Below are 19,997 nucleotides of genomic sequence, written 5' to 3' on the forward strand. Positions count from 1 at the left end.
AGGTACTGATCCGGAATAGGCACGCGATGGGAAGTTCTCTGTATTCCAAAAGGTCGCTGTCGTACAAGACTATTGCTTTACCGTCTCTCGATTGGCGAGCGCCAGGCGAGCGACAGGTAAGAGACGGGCGCTCGCTGACTCAGCGAGTGCTTCCTAATTGAGTGGGTGCGGCCCCCCTCACAGGTACAGGGTATTCAAGGGCTGTTTCATAACCAAAGCTGTCTACGTCTCCCCTTACTACTATGGAAGGAAGAATCTCCTCTTCGCCATCAGCCAGCTCCCATTGATTCCTCCGTCTCCGAATGCTGGGCTGCGTTCTCCGCCCGCTGGCACGAACTCCTGTGGTTCTTCCCGTCCCTAGAAGGGTCGACTGGCTGCGTAACTGGCGCTGATTCGAGACATCAGCTTGGCCACTGGCCTGTCGGCTCGTCCCAAGTTCCATTCTGGCCTGAGTCGACTTGTTCAAGCTGCCCTGTGGACGACCTCGCCTACGGCTCGGGGGCCCCTGGTCGACCGGTTGACCAATCGGCTGACTACTAGTCTCGATGGCTAGCCCTGATGGAACGGCCTGCTTGGCGTTCTTAGGTCTGCCACGGAGAGCAGTGGCGATCTTAGGGTCGAGGATTCGTCGGTATGGATCTCGAGAGGATGCTTCTCGTAGGTGCCACCGAGGATGGACGTCCCATTTCGTGAAAGGCGTGCCATTATTCAGCTTTGAGTAGATCCTGTGGCAGCAGGGAATTCCAAGCTCGATCGACAACGAGCAGTCCTCGCCGTAATCCCCGAGGGATTCAGGGAACGGATTCTTCCCGGTCGGCATTGCTTTCCTTGCAAGCCGATATTGTTTGTTGATCAGTCCAAGGCCCTTGGAAGAGAGCGCCGTCCGGAGTTCGCCGAGATACTCCGAGCTAGGCCCAATGTACTCTCGCGCGGTAAGTACCTCGTCCGCTGCGCAAGCGTCGTTGAAATCTCGCTCCTGGTCCCTCATCATGTCCTGCATAGCCTCCATGAGCCGATAGAGATGGCTCATACCATTCAGGAGATAGCTCTTGATGTTGTTGTTGCTTGCTTCTGTACCAGAGGTGACGCGGACGCCGAAGTTGCGATACTTGCGAATGAAACAGCGCGCCCACTGCGCCCGTACAGGCATATAAGTTCCATGGAGATACCGCAGGATAGCTCGCTGGTCATCAAACTCATTGCAGAGATTTCTCCACGCCTTCTCATGAGCCTCCTCAGTCTCCGCAAACATGACGAGCTTCCACATCATGAGGACCCCTCGATAGCTATGAGGGATGACCGCCGCCGTCGGGGCGTGGACCAACTGTCGGTCTTTGGGGCTCAGCTCAGCCTGTGCCTGTGGAGCAGAGTCTTCTCCGTCGCTGCTGTCGGAACTGCTGCTGCTGTGGCCCTTGGCCCACTTCTGCTTTGACTTGAGCAAGACGTTAGAATTGATATGGTGGATGCACAGCTGCTGCTGTGCATCAGGGAACTGATCATTCAGGGCTGCCTTCATCTGATCGTCGAAGTCGGTAATGATAACGTCCGGTTGGCGAATAGAGTGTTGCTCTGAGAGCTGTCGAATACTCTCGGAGAGGAACTGAAACCCCTCCCGTCTCTCGTTGTCAATCAGGCCGAAAGCAGCATTGAAGACAGAGCCAAGGCAGGTCTGTCCTGTTGCCTGAAATAATGGAAGCTTGAAGCGATTGGTGTTGTATGTGTTGTCGAAGCTGATCACCTCGGGAAACCGCTTCCACATCTGGAGGCAGTAGGGAAAAGTCCAGACAAGGCCAACGAGACGGTTTGGCTCATCGTCCGCCCACTTCACGAGATAGGGAATCTCCATCTCGTCAAACAGCTTGATTAACGCGGCGGTGGGAGTATAGCCATTCAGCTTGTCTCGGTTGATGAGAGCTCGGGCGTTGTAGATGTCCCTCTGCGTCAAGATTGACTCGGGATGTTGGTCTTGGACCACAGCCCGTACGTCACGGGCCCGGATACCGACCCGACGGCTCGTCGACTCGATGGTAGCCCTGATGGGTGTAGTGAGTCGTCGGTGGGAAGGGTGCGCAGACGGCCTAATGCTACGTCCATGATTGTGTTGATTGTGTTCGGGGTTTGGGTGTTGTCTTAGGAGCCACTTGCCCTCTTCTAGAGCTTCAGCAATGACCATCCACTTGCATCCACACTTCCGAGACTTGCGTAGCCGAAGCCCTGTACCTCTACTCGGCCGTGGTTCTCCGTATCGGTCACATTGGAAAGAGTACCTCATCCTCCGACCATTGTAGGAATAGGCATGTCGTCGGACGATGCCAAAGCCATTCTCTTTCGCAAAGGTGTTTACCACGTCGAACAAAGCTTCGGCTGACGGCTTTGGGTCGCCTGGGATCGGCGGATTCGGGATCGGGTCTGGGTCGGGGGACGAAGACATCCGAGGAGAAGATCGCATCTCTTGAGATGAAGCTTGGGCGGACGGCTCTCGGGGCGGTGAGTAGGGAGGAGGCGATTCAATCGCATCTGAGCTGAGTGGTGAGTAGCCCCATCTCTCGCGCCATTGACGTACTCGTTCGTATGACCGAGCGAGCTCGAGCGTAAGCCTCCGCTCCGTCCCAATCACTTTTCGTACTAGCTTCAGGGCAGATTGAAACTCGGCCCGTGTGGGTGACGATTGCTGCTGTTGTGCTGATTGAAGTGGCAAGGAAGACAGTGGGTCGGTTTCTGGTCCTGGGACAGGAATCCTCACTCGTAAGGACTGCCTTCCACCGGACGGGAAATCGTTTGAGAGGTGCACCTCGTGATCGAAACGGAGCTCCCATGGTGGCTCGTGAAGTCCACGCCATCCGTGCGGCTGTGGAGCTGTCGTGAAGGTTTCTGGGTAAGATGCAAAGAGATTTCCAAGTACATCTTCGTCGCCGACTCCGTAGTATTGGCCGATACTTGTTGCTATGCTGCTCGCTGAGGATGGCCGATTCGCAAATATCGGCGGGCTGAACTTGCCCTGTCGGCTCTGCCGCTGTCGTTTTCGAGGCCGTACTTGATCTTGAGCGTGGGGACTAGAACTACGGGTTCGTCGTCTCGAGTTGGAAGGAGACTCGGATTGGAACATGACGAAGTTCCCAATTATCGAAGGTTGACCATGGTGGATTTGCTTGCTGTTGGTGGGCTTGATCTGATCGCGTCGCGTCGTGTCAGCTCCGAGATTAGGGGAGATAGCCTTGAGGTACTTAACAGGCTACGGCAGAATTCTGCCAACACTAACAAAAAAGAAATTGACGAATCAGAGGCCCGAAAAGTCATGCCCCCCTAAGGGTCATGCCCGCGTATCAATTCGTCATGCCCCCCTATCAATTGCCTTCGTAATAAGCTGACAAAATATTTCTGTCCCAGCTTTGCTAAGAAAGTATTGCTTTGCAGCCTCTTGTGACGGCCAACCAACAGGGGATGTTGTTACGGGCGCAGAAGAGCCCAAACAACTAGGCCACAAGATCAGGCCAAGGACAAGGGCGGATCATGTGGCGGTGCCGTCACAGGTTCCTTATGTAAGCACGATAAAGGACGATAAGGAAGGTACGTACCGGTCATGCATATCTGCATGACCGACACCACGCCAAGAAGGATGGTCATCAAAATATGCATGACCATCAGGATCAGATCCGTGACCTGGCCACGACCATCGGGGCCAGAGTCATGACCACGATGAAGGACAAAGGATATATAGATGCGGAGGATCTTCTAGATACACAGTCATTACCTTTGTACTTCAGCGATCAATCTAAGTATCAGTTTCACCCACACTTGAACTAGTCACTCAATTGCCGAGACTGGTATCTCTTCCAAGAGACACGAACGACAACCCAGAGAGAGAACGACAGCAGAGTGTTAGTTGTTATTGCACAGGCTTTACCTATCTGCGGAACAGCAACCCCAGCGCCCTGCCAGACGGTTGACCCCGGAGGCAGGATCGTGACACCTCTAAGGGTAGTGTAATTGTAACACGATAAGAAAGTATTAATGGTTTAGGGCAGTAAGAGTGCCCTCGAGTCGAGTCGGAATTATTGCGCGCATGTACTTAGTTAGGTAGCGGGACCAATCCTGAACTGGACTATTAAAGGAAGAATTGGAAAGTGCCCGTTGATGCCCATATCTAGTTTCTATGTAAAATGTAATATATAATTTCATTTCACCGGGGACGGTACTCCTTTAAAAATTAACTATCGGGACCTAACAGGCACACCTGCGCGTCTGATAGGAACAGATCAATTTGCAATATCGGCAGGAAGGCAGGGGTGAAAACGCGGTATGCCGAGGCAAAGGCGGAGCGCACAGGCAGTATTTCTCTAGTCCTGGTATTTCTGGGTCATCCCGCTGAGTCATCACTACGCACGTTATAAAAAGGCTACCGCGCTGTATAACGCCTCACCAAAAGCCAACCAACATTCATACCACATCTAGAACACACTCTAAGGCATGGTCACATCTGCCGTCATCAGCAAGGACGCTTCCAGCCAAGGAGCGTCCCTTATGAAGCTACCTCCCAAACTTCGCGATCAAATATGGGCCATATTCTATGCCAATATCTGCCTCCCACGCGTCATCTGTCACGCTACTGGGAAAGCCACCAATGCAGAACCTCTCGATGAACACTCCGACGGTTACATGTCTCGTCCTCGGCGCCCAAAAGGCACACCCGTAACCACCACTATCACCTATGATATCAACGCGGCTCCGACAATGACTTGCCGATCTCTATACGAAGAAGTCTGGCCAGTTATCTGGTCCAATCTACAGCTTCACCTGACGCGGAACGCACACGCTTCGGATCACCATAATCTCGGTATTATACCCGTCGAGCTGAGAAACAATATTCGCCATGTTTTCTGGTACGCGACCTCGGATGGGTGCTATCATCACTACGGTAATGATTCTAAATACGCTCTGCCTCTGTGGATTTTCCCAAAACTGAGATCGCTCACAACTGTGCTTTGCTCACTATATTTGCATCGAGGACCTGCCCAGCGGACAAGATGCTGCCAGAATAATTCGAAAGTATCTTCGCCAAGATGACTCTTATGATCCACAGAGTTTACTGCATTACCCGGTGCCTCTGCCGGCGCAGGTACTAGACATGGTAGTCGACGAATCACGAAAAGCCGTGGAGATATATCAAAACATGACACCACAAGCAAAAGCAGAGCAGTGGCTCACTGATCCAGAACGAGGCAGGAGCTTCGACATGCTCCATGCCATGTTGAACGAGGCCAAGGCCAAGATCAAGGCCGAGGCCAAGCGAGGCTCTACAGGCATCAGTCTTGATTCGGACTTTGAGTATCCGCGACAAACATTCATCGACAAGCTTTGGCCACATACACCAGGCGCCAATTGGGGTCATGGGGATTGGGCTGGATCTTTAATTGATCCGCAGGGGTATAAAGAGCAGTATGAGGGCCCCGTGCCCCCAACCGCTGTGCACCTGTTCACAGGAGGACGGAATGAAGTGTGGAAGACAATCATGCGTAACATGAGGGCCTGCGCGATGGAGCGCCGTGAAACTCTAGTCGATATAGCGACGGAGCATAGAAAGGCCCGTAGAGAGGGCCTGAAAAAGATAGCAGAGATCGGGGAAAGGTGCAGTGTCATGTTGGAAGGAGAGATAAGGCTGGCGACAACTCTGACGTCGAAAGTGTCCGAGCAGTGGGCTCTAGATCCTGCGGTCGAGGGTGGGACCATGCTCCTGAATATTGATCCTCGGGCATGATTAGTGTCATCGTTCTGGCATGCGAGGCCAGGCTGGGTCAAATTGGATGAGATGTCAACTGTTGGGGGAACAAAGTGAGTGTTTCTCAAAGTGGTATGAATAAGTACTGCCAAAGGCTCATCTCTTGTCGTTCTGGGTATCTCATATAATAATCGTGAAATGAACAACAGCTCTGCCATGGTATCTGGCCCACCTGGCCATCCACCCCCGAGTTCTGAACCCTTCTGCCGGTCTCCATAACACTCCCCGTCCGTCTTTCGAATCCCTCCTGAACGCTGCAGCTCACTGCCGGGGCCCCAAAGCTCTTCTTCATTCATTCGAGCCCCTCCGTCCGTTCTGCCTGCACCTCGATCATATCCTCGCACATCCTGACGAACCGGTCGCGGTACTCGCTGCTCTCGGCCGTGATGCTCATGGGCCCCTGCTCGTCGATCACATTGTACGTCTTGATCAGCCCCGTCATGGCCTTCGCGTGCATCGAGTGTTTCGCCCAGAAGAAGTCGAGCACCGCCGCGCGGTAGACCTGCTTCCCGTCCCGGTTCGTGATGCCTGTCCGCCACGTCGGCTTCTTGTCCTGCCGTTGCTGCTCTGGTTGTGAAGTGGCAGTGGTGGAGTCCTCGGTGATCCTGGCCATGCCGGGCACCTCCGCGTCCGGGGTCCGCCTCGTTGGTCACGCGCACGAGAAAGAGCGAGTAGTCGACCGCGTTGGCATCGGCGAGGAGCTGCGTGTCCTTCCGGAGCTGCTCGACGAACTCATCGCGCTGGCTCCGTGAGAGGTAAATCTTGCCTTCGAACTTGTCGGGAAGCCTGGACTTGGTCGCCTCGCTGGCGAGCACGCCGCCCGCGACGTCGCGCTCGGGAAACAAGTACGACATGGGCTTCAGGTCCCAAGACTCCCACTTTGTATTGTCCACCGCCGCCCCGTCGCTGCCGCACAGTAGGTTCTCCATGACGATGTGGTGGCTCGGCGCGAGCCCGAGCAGCATGCCCAGGCTCTTGTGGCGAGACTGCAGGAAGTCGGTGATGCGCACGAGGATGCTGCCCTCGCGGTGCGCCCGCATGTGCTCCGCGTACGGCAGGATCAGCTCCCTCCTGAAGAAGCTGTTCTCGAAGCTGCGCGGGACCGATTTCACGAGGTACCGCCCGTCCGAGGTGCGGAAGAAGGTCGAGCCGCTGTAGCCCATGTCGCCCAGAGCCTCGAGGCTGCCGCCCTGGCTGCCCTTGCGCCGGCCCTCGGCGACGAAGCTCGCCCTGTACCGATCCTCGGGCACCCCCCACGCGGCGCGGAGCGAGATGAAGAGCTCGTTGCGGAGCAGGTCGAAGGTGAGCCAGTACAGGTTGAGCAGACGCAGGGCGCGGCGCAGCAGGGAGGGCTTGGTGGGCGGCTTGCCGTCGTCCTTGTTGTTGAGGATGGCGAAGACGATGGAGCGCGCGACGAGCTTCTCGCGGCGGCCCATGGTGGGCGATCTGTGTGAGTCGGTGACCGGAGTGTATGGTTTTGTAAATGGGTGGTTTGACGTCAGCCCTTTGCCGTGGTTCGTTCTGGGGATGGTGATGTTAGGAGGAGAAGAGGCAGGTTACCACGAATGACCCCGCGACAGCAGCACATGCCCCAAGTGTCCTGCACGTCTCCAGCACACCTGACAAGAGTCTAATGGTTTCCCATGATTGAGATGTGCGTGGGTTTGTGTAACATGCAGGCTGGCGGGCAGGAACCTCCGGCCGGTGACGTCAGCCAGGCCCTGCAGCGCCAGGGGGATGGCAGGACCCCCCCAGTTCCTGCCATCACATCGCGATTAAGCTTAAAACTCGATTCTGACGGATCAATTTCAAGATTCACTGCGCGCTGCCCATCTCACACTGACGAACAGGGATCGAATCATCATCATCATGTATAAAAATCTCGCATTAATTGATATCGTATACTACTCCACCAGCGGCCTCAACGACCACCGCCCGCAATCGTCGTCGTCACACCGTCCCGCGCCCTGCCGGGGCTGCCGCCCTTGCTGCCGCCGTCCGCAAGGAACGAGATCTTGGGTGCCACCGTTGGCCGCGCACCCGGTGTCCTGCCGTCGCTGCTGCTGTCGCTGTCCTGCTCCGGCCGCTCCTTGGCCGGGCCGACCTGCACCTCGACCTGCACCTCGACCTGCACCTCCTGCTGCTTGTAGATCTGCAGCGGCATCATGTACGTCTTGTTGATGCGCTCCTGGCTGTCGGTCGTCCCGAGCTCTAGCGCGTCCTCGTCCGCGCTCCGGCTCCCGCCCCCGTTGCGCGTGCCCCCGCCCGCCGTCGAGTGCAGCCGCGACCCGTGCCGGTTGTTCGGGTACCCCGCCCGGAAGCCCGACGACAGGTTGCCCCCCGTCGTCCGCGCGGACGACTTGTGGTTGAACGACGACAGGTGGAAGTGGTGGCGGATCAGCGTCCACGTCGCGGGCAGGTTGGCCGTGATCAGCGCCGTCGACGACTCGCGGATGTACCAGAAGGTCCAGGACGATCCGAAGGGCTCCGTGAAGCTGTAGTACTTGCTGAGCAGCGCCGAGAAGATCTGAGTGTTGCAGGCGTGTTAGTTCGGGGCATGCATGCACATGAGTAGTTTTCCTGCCGTTCAGACTGATGTTACTCACGGTGAAACAACCAAGCAGGAAGATGGCAGAAAGGATCAGCTTCTTCTTCAGCGGCAGCGACGACTGCAGCAGGATCGGCATCGGGATGAGCATGATCATAATGTCGGACGAGATGTTGAGGACCAAGTCTGGTAGCGTGGTCAGTATTCTGCCCCGCTTAACAACTAAAAGCAATGCCTGGGGTGCGCGCCAACTTGTTATCAAATGGTTCGTAGCCGCCGAGCACTGCACGTTGTTCGGCGGGATGGCCCAGTACTGGTTGAACGGCCTGCACCAGACGGCAAGGTACAGGATCTCCATGACCACGAATCCGACGACTGCGTAGATGGCGACGACCTTGACCGCGACCCGCTGCTTCAGGTTCATGCTACACACATGCCGAGCTCCTGTTAGTCACCCCCGTGTCTTCGACAGAGAAAGGAAGAGGAACTTACGTCAACCGGCTGTACATGAGCAGCAGGCACGCCTTGACCAGCCAGATGGTCAGGCACTGCATCTGCTCCACGACCAGCACCACCTTGGACCCGTACTCGCGCAGAGCAACGTTGGCGGCGTCCAGCACCGTCGTGTCGGCCGGGTCGATCAGGTTGCTGCTCGTGTCGGCGACAATGTTCATGGCCACGACGAGGACCGTGTCGGCGAGCTACAAATACGAGGTATTAGTCACTCGAATGTCTGTGGCCGGAGGGGAGGGAAAAAGTCACATACCATGGCGATGAGCATCAGGATATCCTCAACCTGCATCTGCTTGAACGACCCGACAAGCAGCTTTCGGGAGAATCTGGAGCCACGGGCCAAGACGCCTGCGTCAGCAAAGAAACACACACACAGGAATGACGCCCCGCAAGCTTTGATGTCTTCAACAACGAGAACAACAACATCATATGGTTGAGGCAACTTACACTCGCGCAATCACCACCAGCCACGTGACCGCGTACCACGTCCATGATTCCGTCAGGAGGGCCAGCATGTTTGTTGCTGGAGATCGCTGTCGGGACGCTGCGAAAGTGAAGAACTTGACAGGAGGATGATGGATCCTAAAACAAGGCCGCCGCGAGCCGACAGACGAAGACTTGACTGGTCCTTGCTGGGGGAATACGAAAAAGAGTTTTGGGAAGGTTTGACTGCCGATCAGGTCCGGACACGGCTGGTAATCTACCTTTGACAGCAGCAACACAGAGCCGGCTGGCATAGGTACAACAGTCTGAGCGGGTGCGGCCCGGTCTCGCAAGCGTCGCCAGATAACAGCCGAGCTGCTCCTTTCCCCCTTTGACGTGGCTGCTCGGGGCCTCTCAGTATGGCTCGGGGGGTCAATCTACTCGTTCGGGCTGTGCCGCTTCGGAACTGCCACCGGAATGTCGGACGGTGCTCTAGGCCTACTTTCCACCAAACGTCCGAGCGAGTCAAACGGTTATTGCGACGGCGCGGCTGCTGTGCGCCGGGGATGTGAACCGTGGCGTACTATCGGGCAAGCCCCGGTGGCGAAGTGGTGCGAGGCTGGTTGGCGTCAATAAGCGTGTTGAAGGTGGGTGGTGGGCGGCAAAGGCAACCCGTGTAGCACGAAGGACGAGCTATCGAGTGCGGGAGGGATAGAGCTTGGTGTATAAGAGGAATGGCCAGTCTTGTTGTGCACACGCTGCTGCTGCTGTGTGAGCGGGGAAGGAAAAGAATGCATGAGAAACACAGCTGAACGCCGGCACCACGCGGATTGGAAAGCAAGATGGGCTTCACAAGCCGATCCAGAAAGGTTCGCGACAAGGTCACGCAACCAGAACCTGACCGAACGACCCATCTGTGCCAAGCATCTGAGATCGTATGAAGCACAACGTGAGGTGGTAACCCCTGAAAGGTGCTGACTCGAGCACCGGAACGCCACGGCAACCCTGTCGGTTGGTTCCCCGATTCTGGGACACGACATCCCCGTTGTTCTCTAGAGCTTCGCTGCACAATTGTCCGACCAGGCCACGCCCACTAGCACGGACAAGTGGCTCGATGCGTCCTCCGCTAGTCACCCAGTGAGCAACAAAGTCTCGCTGAAGACGAACTTTGGATGCCCGAGGAAGTCAAGGCTTGCGCGTCCAGAAGCCACCTGGATTATGACATGATGCATTAGTCTCATTCGCCGTGCGCCCGCCCGCGCGCTGGTGTGCTGATCGACCAACGCTAAGGCGGCATCACAGTGCACCAGGGCCGATGTCTTCTTGGGGCAGCTCCAAGAGCAGCCCAGACACACACTCACACACAAGGGACTCCCAACACAAGCCGGCTCGGCTGGCTGTGCCTGCCTGCCGGGAAAGACTTGTTAGGCATGCTGCGCGCCGGAGGCTCCTCTGCTTTCGGCGCCACCAAGACCTGATGGCGTCCAATAGCCCGCCAGGCAGGGTCTTCCAGAACACGCAGGGAGACATTCTTGGCGGTTCAGCTCAATCTTCCCTGTCGAGCAAGGATGATCGGAGCGAAGCCAGACCACCAAGAACTGACAAGACCGAGATTGTGGCCTGAGCAACAGCCTCTCCCACTCTAAGCGAGCTCATCCTTGTCCTCTGAACGAGTACGCAGTAAAGAAGTGGACGCCGCCGCCCTCATCGGTCCGAGACTGGTCGCCGACGTCCTTGTTCAGTAATCGTGTTGATTTGACAATGAAGATCAATCTGTCGAGCGCGGAAGGTGTCGCATGAGGAGAGGAACGCTTCAGCAATGGGGCGCCTCCGCAACGTCTTCATTGTGCTCCGCTGCAGACTGCCCATGGGGGAAAGCCCGCGCCTTCGGTTCCGGACGGGGCCGCGAGGCTGGACCTGCTCCAACACCGGCGCCCTTTCGTGGAGCACAGCATAACTAACTATGACACCGTGGGGTTGGTCATTACGGAGTATTGAGCATGGATTCGGCTCGGCTGCCCCAGTTAAGCACACTCAGGTCACAGCTGCGTCTCAGCAGATGCTCCGAGGGTTGCATCGTCGGCTGTCCTGCTAGCGTCCAGGCTCGTGCCTCTGGAAAGGCGGCCGTGCTATGGAGGCCGTTGATTGGGGCCTCGGAACAATACACGGCCGCTAAATCGTGCTGACAGCGCATCCCGTCCTGGTTGTGCCTTTAGCCACCTCACTGCATGATTGCTGTGGTTGTTGTCCATCGTGCCCTAAATCTTTGTGCTGGGAGTCCTCGGAGGCTTAACGATCGATCGTTCATCCTGTTCGTTCCGGTTACTGTTACCGAGTACTGCAAGGATTGCCAGGTTCTGTTGCCGCATCCTGCAACTGCTGCAGCGACGCGGCACCCGTCTGCCGAGAACACCGCCATGGATCAGTAGCACCTCCAGGCTCCAAACCCCTGGGGGCTACTCGGCTACCCCTGGGAAGGCCTCAGGGCTGTCACCTTCCCACTCCAGGCACAACATCATCTACTCCAAAAGGCTAAAGCCGCTGGTCTCCAGGCGATGTGCTGGGTGACAACGAAAAAACCGGTTTTCAGAGTTTCATCGGTACGAAACCGCCTCGGAGACATGCGGCCAACGACCCACTTGGCCTCCATTGGGAACGGTGCAGGTGCTCCAGAACAAAAGCGGCCATAACATTGATTGTCCAAACAGCAGACGGGGTCGTGGACGATCAGGCCTGCGACCTCCAGGATGGCGCAAAAGCAGCGATCCTCTTGTGCCATGTGGCGGTTGCCCTGGATGCACCGCTCGTGTCGTCCTGGAACGAGGAAACCTTGGCCGACAGAGGAGACACTACCGAGACGTGGCTCACATTCCCTGTCAAGAGAATCCTTGGAACGGATCCTCTGGCGCGACTCGCGGACATCCTTGCTGCTCATCTTGAAAACGCCACGCGCCCGCTCCTTGCATCCTCGTCCCTGTTCATGCTTTCCTCACGTGAACATAAAGAGGTATCCCTGAGACGTGCAGAATCTGGGGATTATCTGCGCTGCCACTGCCCGCCCCTCCACAGCGTGAGACCCATTCGACCGAGCCCCTTACGGGGCCAATTTGCTCTCCGGGGTCGGGTCGGACATGGCTGTTTACTGCGTAGTCTCCTGATTTGTATCATTTTCTCTCCAGGTACAGAGTACGTAGGCGAAAAGCTACTGTGTCTTGGTTTGGGGCTCTTTCTCGCTCAGAGGCAGCAATAGGGAGGGCCATGATGCACGTTGGTCGTGTCAAGCGACCCGTCCACCTTCTGATACGAAGAGAAAACCATGCGGCTAGTGTTGTCACGGCTGGTACATATTCCGTCCGGCACAGCTCGTTCGAGAATGCGGCTGAGAGAGTCGCTGATCTCAAGTGCCGAGCTCCGGGCAGTTGAACCATCCTGGTCAAGAACTTGCGACATCTGTGTCGCTGCCAAGGATCAAAGCGTATTCGTACCAAGGTTGGAAGAGAATACCGTACGCAGTACTCAGTACGCCCAGCGAGGCCCGGCCAATCAACCGTTCACCATGAAGGCCCAACCTCGAGCTGACTCTGCGCCGAGCCTCTACTGCCCCTGAGTGCTGCAAGGGTGAACACCACGTGGAGGCTGCGGGAGAAGGATGCCTGCTGCATTGGGACCGTGCTGGCCTGATAACGTGACGCCACCTCACTCCTATGACTCTCGGCTCGCCTGAGTGCGAACTGGACGTCGTTGCGGTGTCACGGAGGCAAGCATTGGATTCTCAGTCACTGGTAGATTTCTTGCTCTCGAGCTTCGACTTCGCGTAAGAAATGCTGGTCTGCCTAGTTGGAAGGGATGCCGCTACGAAACCACACCCGACAATCTCAAAGTGTGACTTTGCACTCCTTTGTGGCGTGGACTGATGGATCTGACTCGGAAGTGGCTGTCAAATGCACAACGGCCTGTGCAGTAGCACCATCTTTGGCTTTCACAGCAACGCTGACAACCGTCTCTTCGCCATAGCGTGCAGTAGCCAGCTCATTCGGCAGTACGGCCTGCCACCCGTCTCCTTCGATAGTCACGGCCAATCGATAGATGTCCGACTTGAGAGCAGCTGTAGTCGATGAATCCAAGCCCTCGGCCTCGGTGAAAGAGCCCGTGTTGGTGAGCTGGAAGGTGCAACTCACGCCGAGAGTGGTCGCAGAACCTCCAGAAGTAATGCCATCCGCAAGACTAATTCCTGGTGTACTCGGCCCAGCACCATCGAGTGAGAGTGCTCCAATGGTGTAGAACAAGACTCCAGATTGGTCGCGACGAACTCCAAGGACGTACAGATGGAGACGATTCGCCGCGTCAATGTATTCATACTTACTACCAGAACGTGTTCCTGCATGGAACAGCGCGTCTGAAAGCTGGCGGTAATCGCCAATTGTCAGCATGAATGGCGTTCCGTCCGGACGGTAGTAGTCCACGATGTTGATGTCTTGCGGATTTGCATCAATGATCCATTGGAAGTTCGATCCACTGCGGCGAGTCTTCGTTATCATGACGCCCGAGTCGGTGACGAAGGAGTCAGCTCCCATGCGATCTATCAATTCAAGCTCGTAGGCTTCGAACCCCCCACCATCACACAACGGGTCGTTCTGGTAATCGCAAGCTGAGAGGTCCTTGTCGAGCGAGATCTTGAGGCTGATGCGGGGTTCGTCCCCGGGCTGGACTGATCTCGCGATGAGCTCCGTGACAATAATGCCAGCTTTAGGCAGTTCCTCGCGAGAAACGGAATGAATCTCAGAAGCATCAAGCAATCCTAGCTGAGTCTTCTCGCGAACCGTGTGCAGAGAGCCCAAGGCGCCTCCGCTTTGTGCCGGAATATGCCAGCGAGTGTGTGGACCGCCAGGACCATTGAACGATCCGCGGCTGAGCATAGCAAAAGGGCCCATGTAGTCTCGTCGCCCGACAAAGCTGTTGGCATAGTTGTCTCCTATTCCCAGCAGATGACTCAACTCGTGGGCATATGTACCCATGCCCGAGCTCTCAGCCTGCGTCGAGGAGCCAGAGCCTGCATTAGGCCAGATTGTCGAGGCAGAGGCCCAAGAGGTCCATTCCACGTAGCGTGTGCGCGCGTAGTTTGTCAGGTTCGCGTCGGGCGGCCCGAAGGCGTCGGTAACATCCTCCTTGGTCTGGAACATCATTTCGCCAAACTCTTGCCACGTTGACGACTCATCCTGCCCGGCTGAGAGGATGAAAACCAATTCGAAGGAGCTGGCTGTTTCGTTGCCTACCGCCGCGCGCCATGCGCCCAGGGCATCGGTGCGGATGTTGATGGAGCATCGCTCGCCACCAGGACATGCTCCAGGGTTGAAGCCGTTAGCAGCGTTGTCGACGCCGTATTGATACGACTTTGCGCGTAGCCGAAAAGGACCAAACGCTGTCAAGTCCACACCATATCGACCAGAGGAGTCCTCCATCCAGTACTCGTGAAGGGTATGTCCACGATTGAGCTCATTCTGCGTGTTCAGCATATCCCTGTAGAAAGACGGGACGTCTTCACGTTTGATACCCGACACGGCAGGCTGAGGATTCTTGAACACTGTCGACCGCGCAGCCTGAGTGATGACGAACGGCATGTCGGAATAGTCCACTGCGACAAGGGCGATGTTGAAATTGCGTTTCGAGCCCTTTCTGGAGGGGTCTCCCCAGTTCGTCCCCGGCGGGCGGACATAGTCGTCCCATGTCATATTGTCAGGGCTCACCATTTCTGAGGGTCAAGGATGGCGAATGGGTCGTTGGTTGACGGGAATGGCGCTGAGTCGACTAGCTGCGGAAGCCAAAGCCCAGCCGCCAGAAGTGCGTGAAGCAACAACGGGGCCATCTTGATGTCGCGGCGAGCGAGACAACAGTTTCTTGCAACGAGAGTGACGATTAGCGGTCCTGGTGGAGCCTGTTGAGCTCTCGCGTGGAACAAGAGAAAGCACAGAGTACCGGCAGTCGTGGGTTGTCGATGGCGACTTCATGAACTAAAGTACTGGCGGACGAACGGCGTGTGGCTCTCTGCCACGGTCGACCATTGCAACGATGTATCACGATGACCCCGCGAAGCTGGCCCATATCGTCACATTGGAGATAGCGGTTGTGCTGCTTCGGGGAGGTCCCGGTGGTTACAAGAGGCCGACGCTGGGTGACACCTGCCGAGTTCGGAAGGATGTGCAACGGCTGCGGAGCTTTGCAGGGTGATGAGCACCATGGGCAGGGCATTGCTGGTGTGCTGGTGACGTGTGTTGTCGTGTCTTGCCGTGACTGAGGGAAAATAAAACCTTCCGTCATTCAATCAACAACTGCAGTGGAGGAGTGCAAGCCAGCAGGCTGGCACAACCTGTGGTGACCTCGGGAGGGCGATGTTGTGCCGGAAAGAACGACCCCGGCCAGTTCGATTCCTCACGTGTAGTGCACCGAGGCTCCACCAAGGAGTGTGAAGATGGCAGAGCTCGAGGTGGCAATGGCCGGAGGAGGTCGAGTTTACCAGTGATCTTCCGGCCTCTCAGAATCTCCGAGTTCGCCATTCACCACTTTGATGTCGAAGAACGCATATCGGTGCAGTCACTCAGTGTGGCAGCTTTGCGTAGATGGCACACTTAGAAAAGCGAAGTAGATATGCAAAGGGTCTCTTGTCCCCGGCTTCTCACCGATAACTAAGACATACGCCGTACTCCCCAACGGGACCATGCTACTGCTTCCGTAAAGCACGGCCAGTTCATGATATATATATATATATACAAACTTGATACCCCTTTTTTCGTAACATCCGTGAACCCTGAGCTGGTTCAGGAGCTTGCCCCTCAAACATCACAGTACCGTGAGGGCCTCAGGACGGTCTTCTGAATGGGTGCGCCTCCGTATTGAGCACCCACTCATCCAAGCTAATCACGTCGGGTGTGGAATACAGCAAGAAGAAGTACTTCAGGGTTTCGGCAAGCCAGAAGGACTCCATCTCATCCTTCTTGTCCGGGTTCGATCGCATGACATCGTGAATCGCGCTGTGCCCGGCCTCGGTCTGGGTGTGGCGGATGATGGCCTCGAACATCTTCCATCCCTTGTCTTGCCAGGTGGTGTCACCAGTGATTCGGTACATGTACCACACTGATTCTATGGCTTCAGGTCTAAGAATAACAGCATGTCAGCATCTGCGCGGTACAAGTGTTGCAAGGAGCGAATGGCGCACTGACCTCAGAATGTAGCTCGAGAATCGAATATCAGTGAAGCCCGGAGGAAGCTTCTCGTTCGTGATGCGGTCCTGGACATATTCTTTGTGCGACTGCGGGCGAGCAGGCAGCGTCATGTCTAGAGGAATCTGCTCCTCCTCATCATCGCTTGTCGCGCCGAGCGGGCTGTTCTGGTGAAATGACGAAAGGGCAGCGCGGCCAGTATTCTTTTCCGGGGTTGGAGGCGGAAGAGCCGAGCGCTTGAAGTGATTGGTGTCGTGGTCAGAGCTGGTGCTATCGTCTGGTCGCGCCTTTGCTAATTTCTCGTCTTTGCTAGAGGCATGGCTGACGCGGAACTTATGGGTGCCTTGCTCCTCTTCATCAGTAGCGTGGCCACGTTGAGCCCTCAACGCCTTGAGCTCCTCGACGCGCTTGTAGTAGTCGTCGAGTTGTGCATCCCGCGTGGCCGCAAGGGGGTCAAGAGCCTGCCACCAGAGAGTCTCGTTGAAGTCGCACTTCTTCACATTGGTGCACGGCACGACGTAGGCGCCCTCGGGCATGATCCCGCTGGGTGTGCTCTCGTATGCCCAAACGCATCCATCTGTCAGTCGCTTGCCAATCTCCACGTCGTCCGGCTCGTTGAAGATCTTGCCTGCCATGCCAAACATGCCGCCAAGGAAGCAAGTGAGATGTGGTACCTCGTACTCGGTTCGTGCGTCGTCGACAGGGTCGCCCCTAGTTGTCACCTTGGCCGAGAACAGAAGATCACGGTCCGGGACCATGGGGCGGAAGAGCAACCACTTTTTGACAGCTGCGGCCACTTTCTGATGCATCGTCTTGTACTTGGATTCGAGTCCGCCGAGAAGCAGGTACTGCTTGGGGAAACACTCGTAGGTGCTATCTTGGCCACCACCCATGCCGTAAGATTCGCTGAAGCCACCTGGGGCTAGTCCTTGAGGAATGCAGTCGAGTTCTGATCCCGAGCCGAGACTAAGGCCCATGGAAGGGTCCCAGGTTTCGGCAGCATAATTTGTTCTGCGTGCGAGATTGGAGGAGCCCTTGCCCTCGACGTTATTCTGGGAGCCGCCAAGGTATGACTCGCCAGGGACGGGATCCTGATGGTTGTGGTTGCTTACTGCGAGATCGCCTTCGTACAGAGAAACCCTTGGCGTGAGCTCTTCCTTTGGCATTCTCGAGGTACGTGCTGGATTTTGGTGTCGAGTGTTGAGCACGGCCAGCAGCTTCATTCTGCATCGCCGAGATCCGCTCTGCCTCGGCGGTCCGGTTGCATCCGGCAGCATCTACACGGTCCGGGAAGATGCCCGCAAGGGTTGTGCCCCGGTTCTGCCATTCTTGGAGTGCATTAGTAATGCGGTCAATGGCATCATAGTACTTGTTCTCTTTCGTCAGTTGTGCGAGGCGTGTAAACTCCATCGATAGGGAGCCCAGCTCCGCAAGGTTGACCGACGAAGATGCGCGCTTCGCCTTTTCCATGGCAGCGGGCCTCCAGTTGTAGAATAAGATGGGCATATGGTTTGGCGTGTCGAAAACTCCCATGAGAATCTCTGCGAGCTCAACAGCCTTATCAAGAAGAACCTTGTGAGTGCCAACAGTCTTGCCACCACTGACATCGTAGGCGGCAAGCAGTCCACCGAGGTAGCGGATCGTGGTTTCGAAGACGGGGATCTCGGTCTTGGGAGTGGTCGTAAAGTCGATCTCCGCAACGGCTTTGACAGCCTCCTCGAACTCGTCCTTCAAGCCCATGATCCACAGAGTATCGAGACTGTCAACCAGGGTGGCAGCCCAGCCACAGAAAGGGTCGCGATATTTCTTGGTAACAGGAGACAGCTCGTCGTGGCCGAAGGCGTATTTGCGGTAGCCTTTCCAAGCCCTAACAGCTTCCGCTCGGACCTTGGCAAGCCGCGCCTCTCGCACTTTCTGAGCCTCGGGCGTCTCCTTACCAAACGCAAATTGAATGGTTGGGATGTTGACAGGCTTCCCTGTCGGCAGAGGGGCTATCGACTCCGTAGGAATCGGGAAATGCTGGGTGGGCTTCTTCCAATGGTCCTGCTTTGGCTTGTTCGCGTGGCCGGCAGCCTCCGAGTAGCTGTCGCCCAAGGATCCATGGTCCACGGCGTCATGTTGTCCGCCCTGGTCAATGATCCTGTCGGGAATATTGAGAGTATCATTGTGTGCGGTCCCGGTTGAAGGCTTGTCGGGTTTGCTACCTCCTGTCGGCTTCTGCTTGATAAGTGATGAATGGTCATCGTCGTCGGCAGCGGCGGCGGCGTTGTGGCTGTGTGAGTCACTGGTGGACTTGCCCGGTGTAACGGCAGAGCTGGGGTTGTACGTATCGGCATGGCCATCTCCCACCGACCGCTTACTCCGCGTGCCGCACTCTACGGCCTCTCTGCTTGCCTCGCATTTCCCGGAAGCCCCTGTCCGGTCCCCGTTTCGCGCTCATTAAAATGTCAGCAACGAAGTCTTGGTCCAGTCTACACACCAGTACCCACTCACACAGCCCTCGCGAAGATGCCATGGCCTCTGGTCACAGCAAGAACAACTTGCCCGCCAGCGGATCCTGCCACAGTCTCCACGCAGCTGACTCGTCCAGTCCAAAGTGCTTGGTTGCCTCGAGCGAGTACTCGACGCGGTGGAGGTCTTCGACGCTCCTCGCCACCAGCATCCACTGCAGCGCACTGGTAGCAGCATCGACAGCAGAAGCGGAACCGCAGCCACTGTTCGAGCGACTGTGAGCGCAGGTGCCGCACGAGTCCACAGTTGCTGGTACCGGTATGGCATCTTCGAGATGAATATGCCTGCCGGAAGTACATCCAGCATCATCTTGATCGAAATTGCGACGGCTGGCAGAAGGTACATGAACGCGAGGAATGCTCCTTGGGCTGACGTCGCTTCCACAAAGACATTTATCTTGGACGCTGCATAAAGCAGACTCCCCTGCAGATCACTTAGCGGCCGAAGCGATACAGGTCTATCGTCCACGTCGCTCCCTTGCATCGCGACAAAGGAGTAGAATATGATGTGGAGCAGGTAGGCGAGCTCGAAATCCCGGCGCAGCCCCGCGGGGATCCGCCGTTGGATCCAGCCGCTTAAGAACACACTCGACCTGATGAGACGGTCGCAGATGGCCCTCGACTTGTTGATCACTGCAGCCCGAAATCTTTCTAATTTCCGAGGCCGAGGCGATACTGGCGTGTTGCTGCTTGCAGACGGGACATTCGAGCTGCTAATGACGAACCCTGTCATCCGAGACTGCGGCGGCGCAGGAGCCGGACTGCCTGAGATATCCCACTCGGCGTTCATCACGGTAATAATCAGGGAGCAACATACAGCAACGACACCTCCAAGGACGACTTCGAGGTCCCGGTTGTCGATTGCCCACAGCCGAAACGAGTCTGCAAAAACATACGCCCGCCGTACCCACAAGTACAGCGTTGAGCAGTATTGCGTCAGCAAGACGAGCGCCAAGGTCATTCTGCCCATCCACACAGAGTCGTAGCCCTTTTGACGGACACTCCGTCGGGCT

At 56.4% G+C, this 19,997-nt stretch overlaps 5 protein-coding genes across 5 annotated transcripts; 1 reads left to right on the forward strand and 4 right to left on the reverse strand.

Annotated features, from left to right (window-relative positions):
- Window positions 1–4,406: 4,406 nt before the first annotated feature.
- Window positions 4,407–5,921, forward strand: B0I36DRAFT_339153 (uncharacterized protein). Its single transcript, XM_046155857.1, has 2 exons — window positions 4,407–4,880; window positions 5,017–5,921. Exons 1-2 carry the CDS (start codon window positions 4,468–4,470, stop codon window positions 5,753–5,755), a joined length of 1,152 nt encoding a protein of 383 aa, XP_046004696.1. The 5' UTR covers window positions 4,407–4,467; the 3' UTR covers window positions 5,756–5,921.
- A 174-nt stretch (window positions 5,922–6,095) lies between these two features.
- B0I36DRAFT_278582 (phosphatidylinositol-4-phosphate 5-kinase-domain-containing protein) lies at window positions 6,096–7,616 on the reverse strand (the record flags this gene model as incomplete). The annotated part of the gene is made up of 2 exons (XM_046151441.1): window positions 6,436–7,616; window positions 6,096–6,398 (listed from the first exon to the last, which is right to left on the reverse strand). Coding segments are annotated over exons 1-2 (1,080 nt in total), but the record flags the coding sequence as incomplete, so codon positions are not given.
- Window positions 7,617–7,697: 81 nt separating this feature from the next.
- B0I36DRAFT_378263 (uncharacterized protein) lies at window positions 7,698–9,352 on the reverse strand (the record flags this gene model as incomplete). Its single annotated transcript, XM_046160650.1, has 7 exons — window positions 7,698–7,790; window positions 7,893–8,303; window positions 8,383–8,510; window positions 8,577–8,749; window positions 8,817–9,025; window positions 9,091–9,163; window positions 9,285–9,352. 7 exons carry the CDS (start codon window positions 9,350–9,352, stop codon window positions 7,698–7,700), a joined length of 1,155 nt encoding a protein of 384 aa, XP_046004698.1.
- A 3,783-nt stretch (window positions 9,353–13,135) lies between these two features.
- B0I36DRAFT_355848 (uncharacterized protein) lies at window positions 13,136–14,989 on the reverse strand (the record flags this gene model as incomplete). The annotated part of the gene is made up of 1 exon (XM_046157484.1): window positions 13,136–14,989. The coding sequence occupies one exon, from the start codon at window positions 14,987–14,989 to the stop codon at window positions 13,136–13,138; it is 1,854 nt and encodes a 617-aa protein (XP_046004699.1).
- A 1,124-nt stretch (window positions 14,990–16,113) lies between these two features.
- B0I36DRAFT_378265 (glycosyl hydrolase family 47-domain-containing protein) lies at window positions 16,114–19,294 on the reverse strand (the record flags this gene model as incomplete). The annotated part of the gene is made up of 4 exons (XM_046160651.1): window positions 16,114–16,408; window positions 16,475–17,565; window positions 17,606–18,816; window positions 19,222–19,294. The coding sequence occupies 4 exons, from the start codon at window positions 19,292–19,294 to the stop codon at window positions 16,114–16,116; spliced, it is 2,670 nt and encodes an 889-aa protein (XP_046004700.1).
- Between the last annotated feature and the right edge of the window lie 703 nt (window positions 19,295–19,997).

Source organism: Microdochium trichocladiopsis (genome assembly GCF_020744255.1).
Source record: "Microdochium trichocladiopsis strain MPI-CAGE-CH-0230 chromosome Unknown B0I36scaffold_14, whole genome shotgun sequence".
Classification (NCBI taxonomy): domain Eukaryota; kingdom Fungi; phylum Ascomycota; class Sordariomycetes; order Xylariales; family Microdochiaceae; genus Microdochium; species Microdochium trichocladiopsis.

Bases quoted from the DNA above. Each gene is read 5' to 3' on its own strand.
- B0I36DRAFT_339153 (XM_046155857.1), top strand. From the start codon at position 4,468: ATGGTCACATCTGCCGTCATCAGCAAGGACGCTTCCAGCCAAGGAGCG. The intron at 4,881-5,016 runs GTACGCGACCTC...GGACCTGCCCAG, and splicing joins AATATTCGCCATGTTTTCTG to CGGACAAGATGCTGCCAGAA.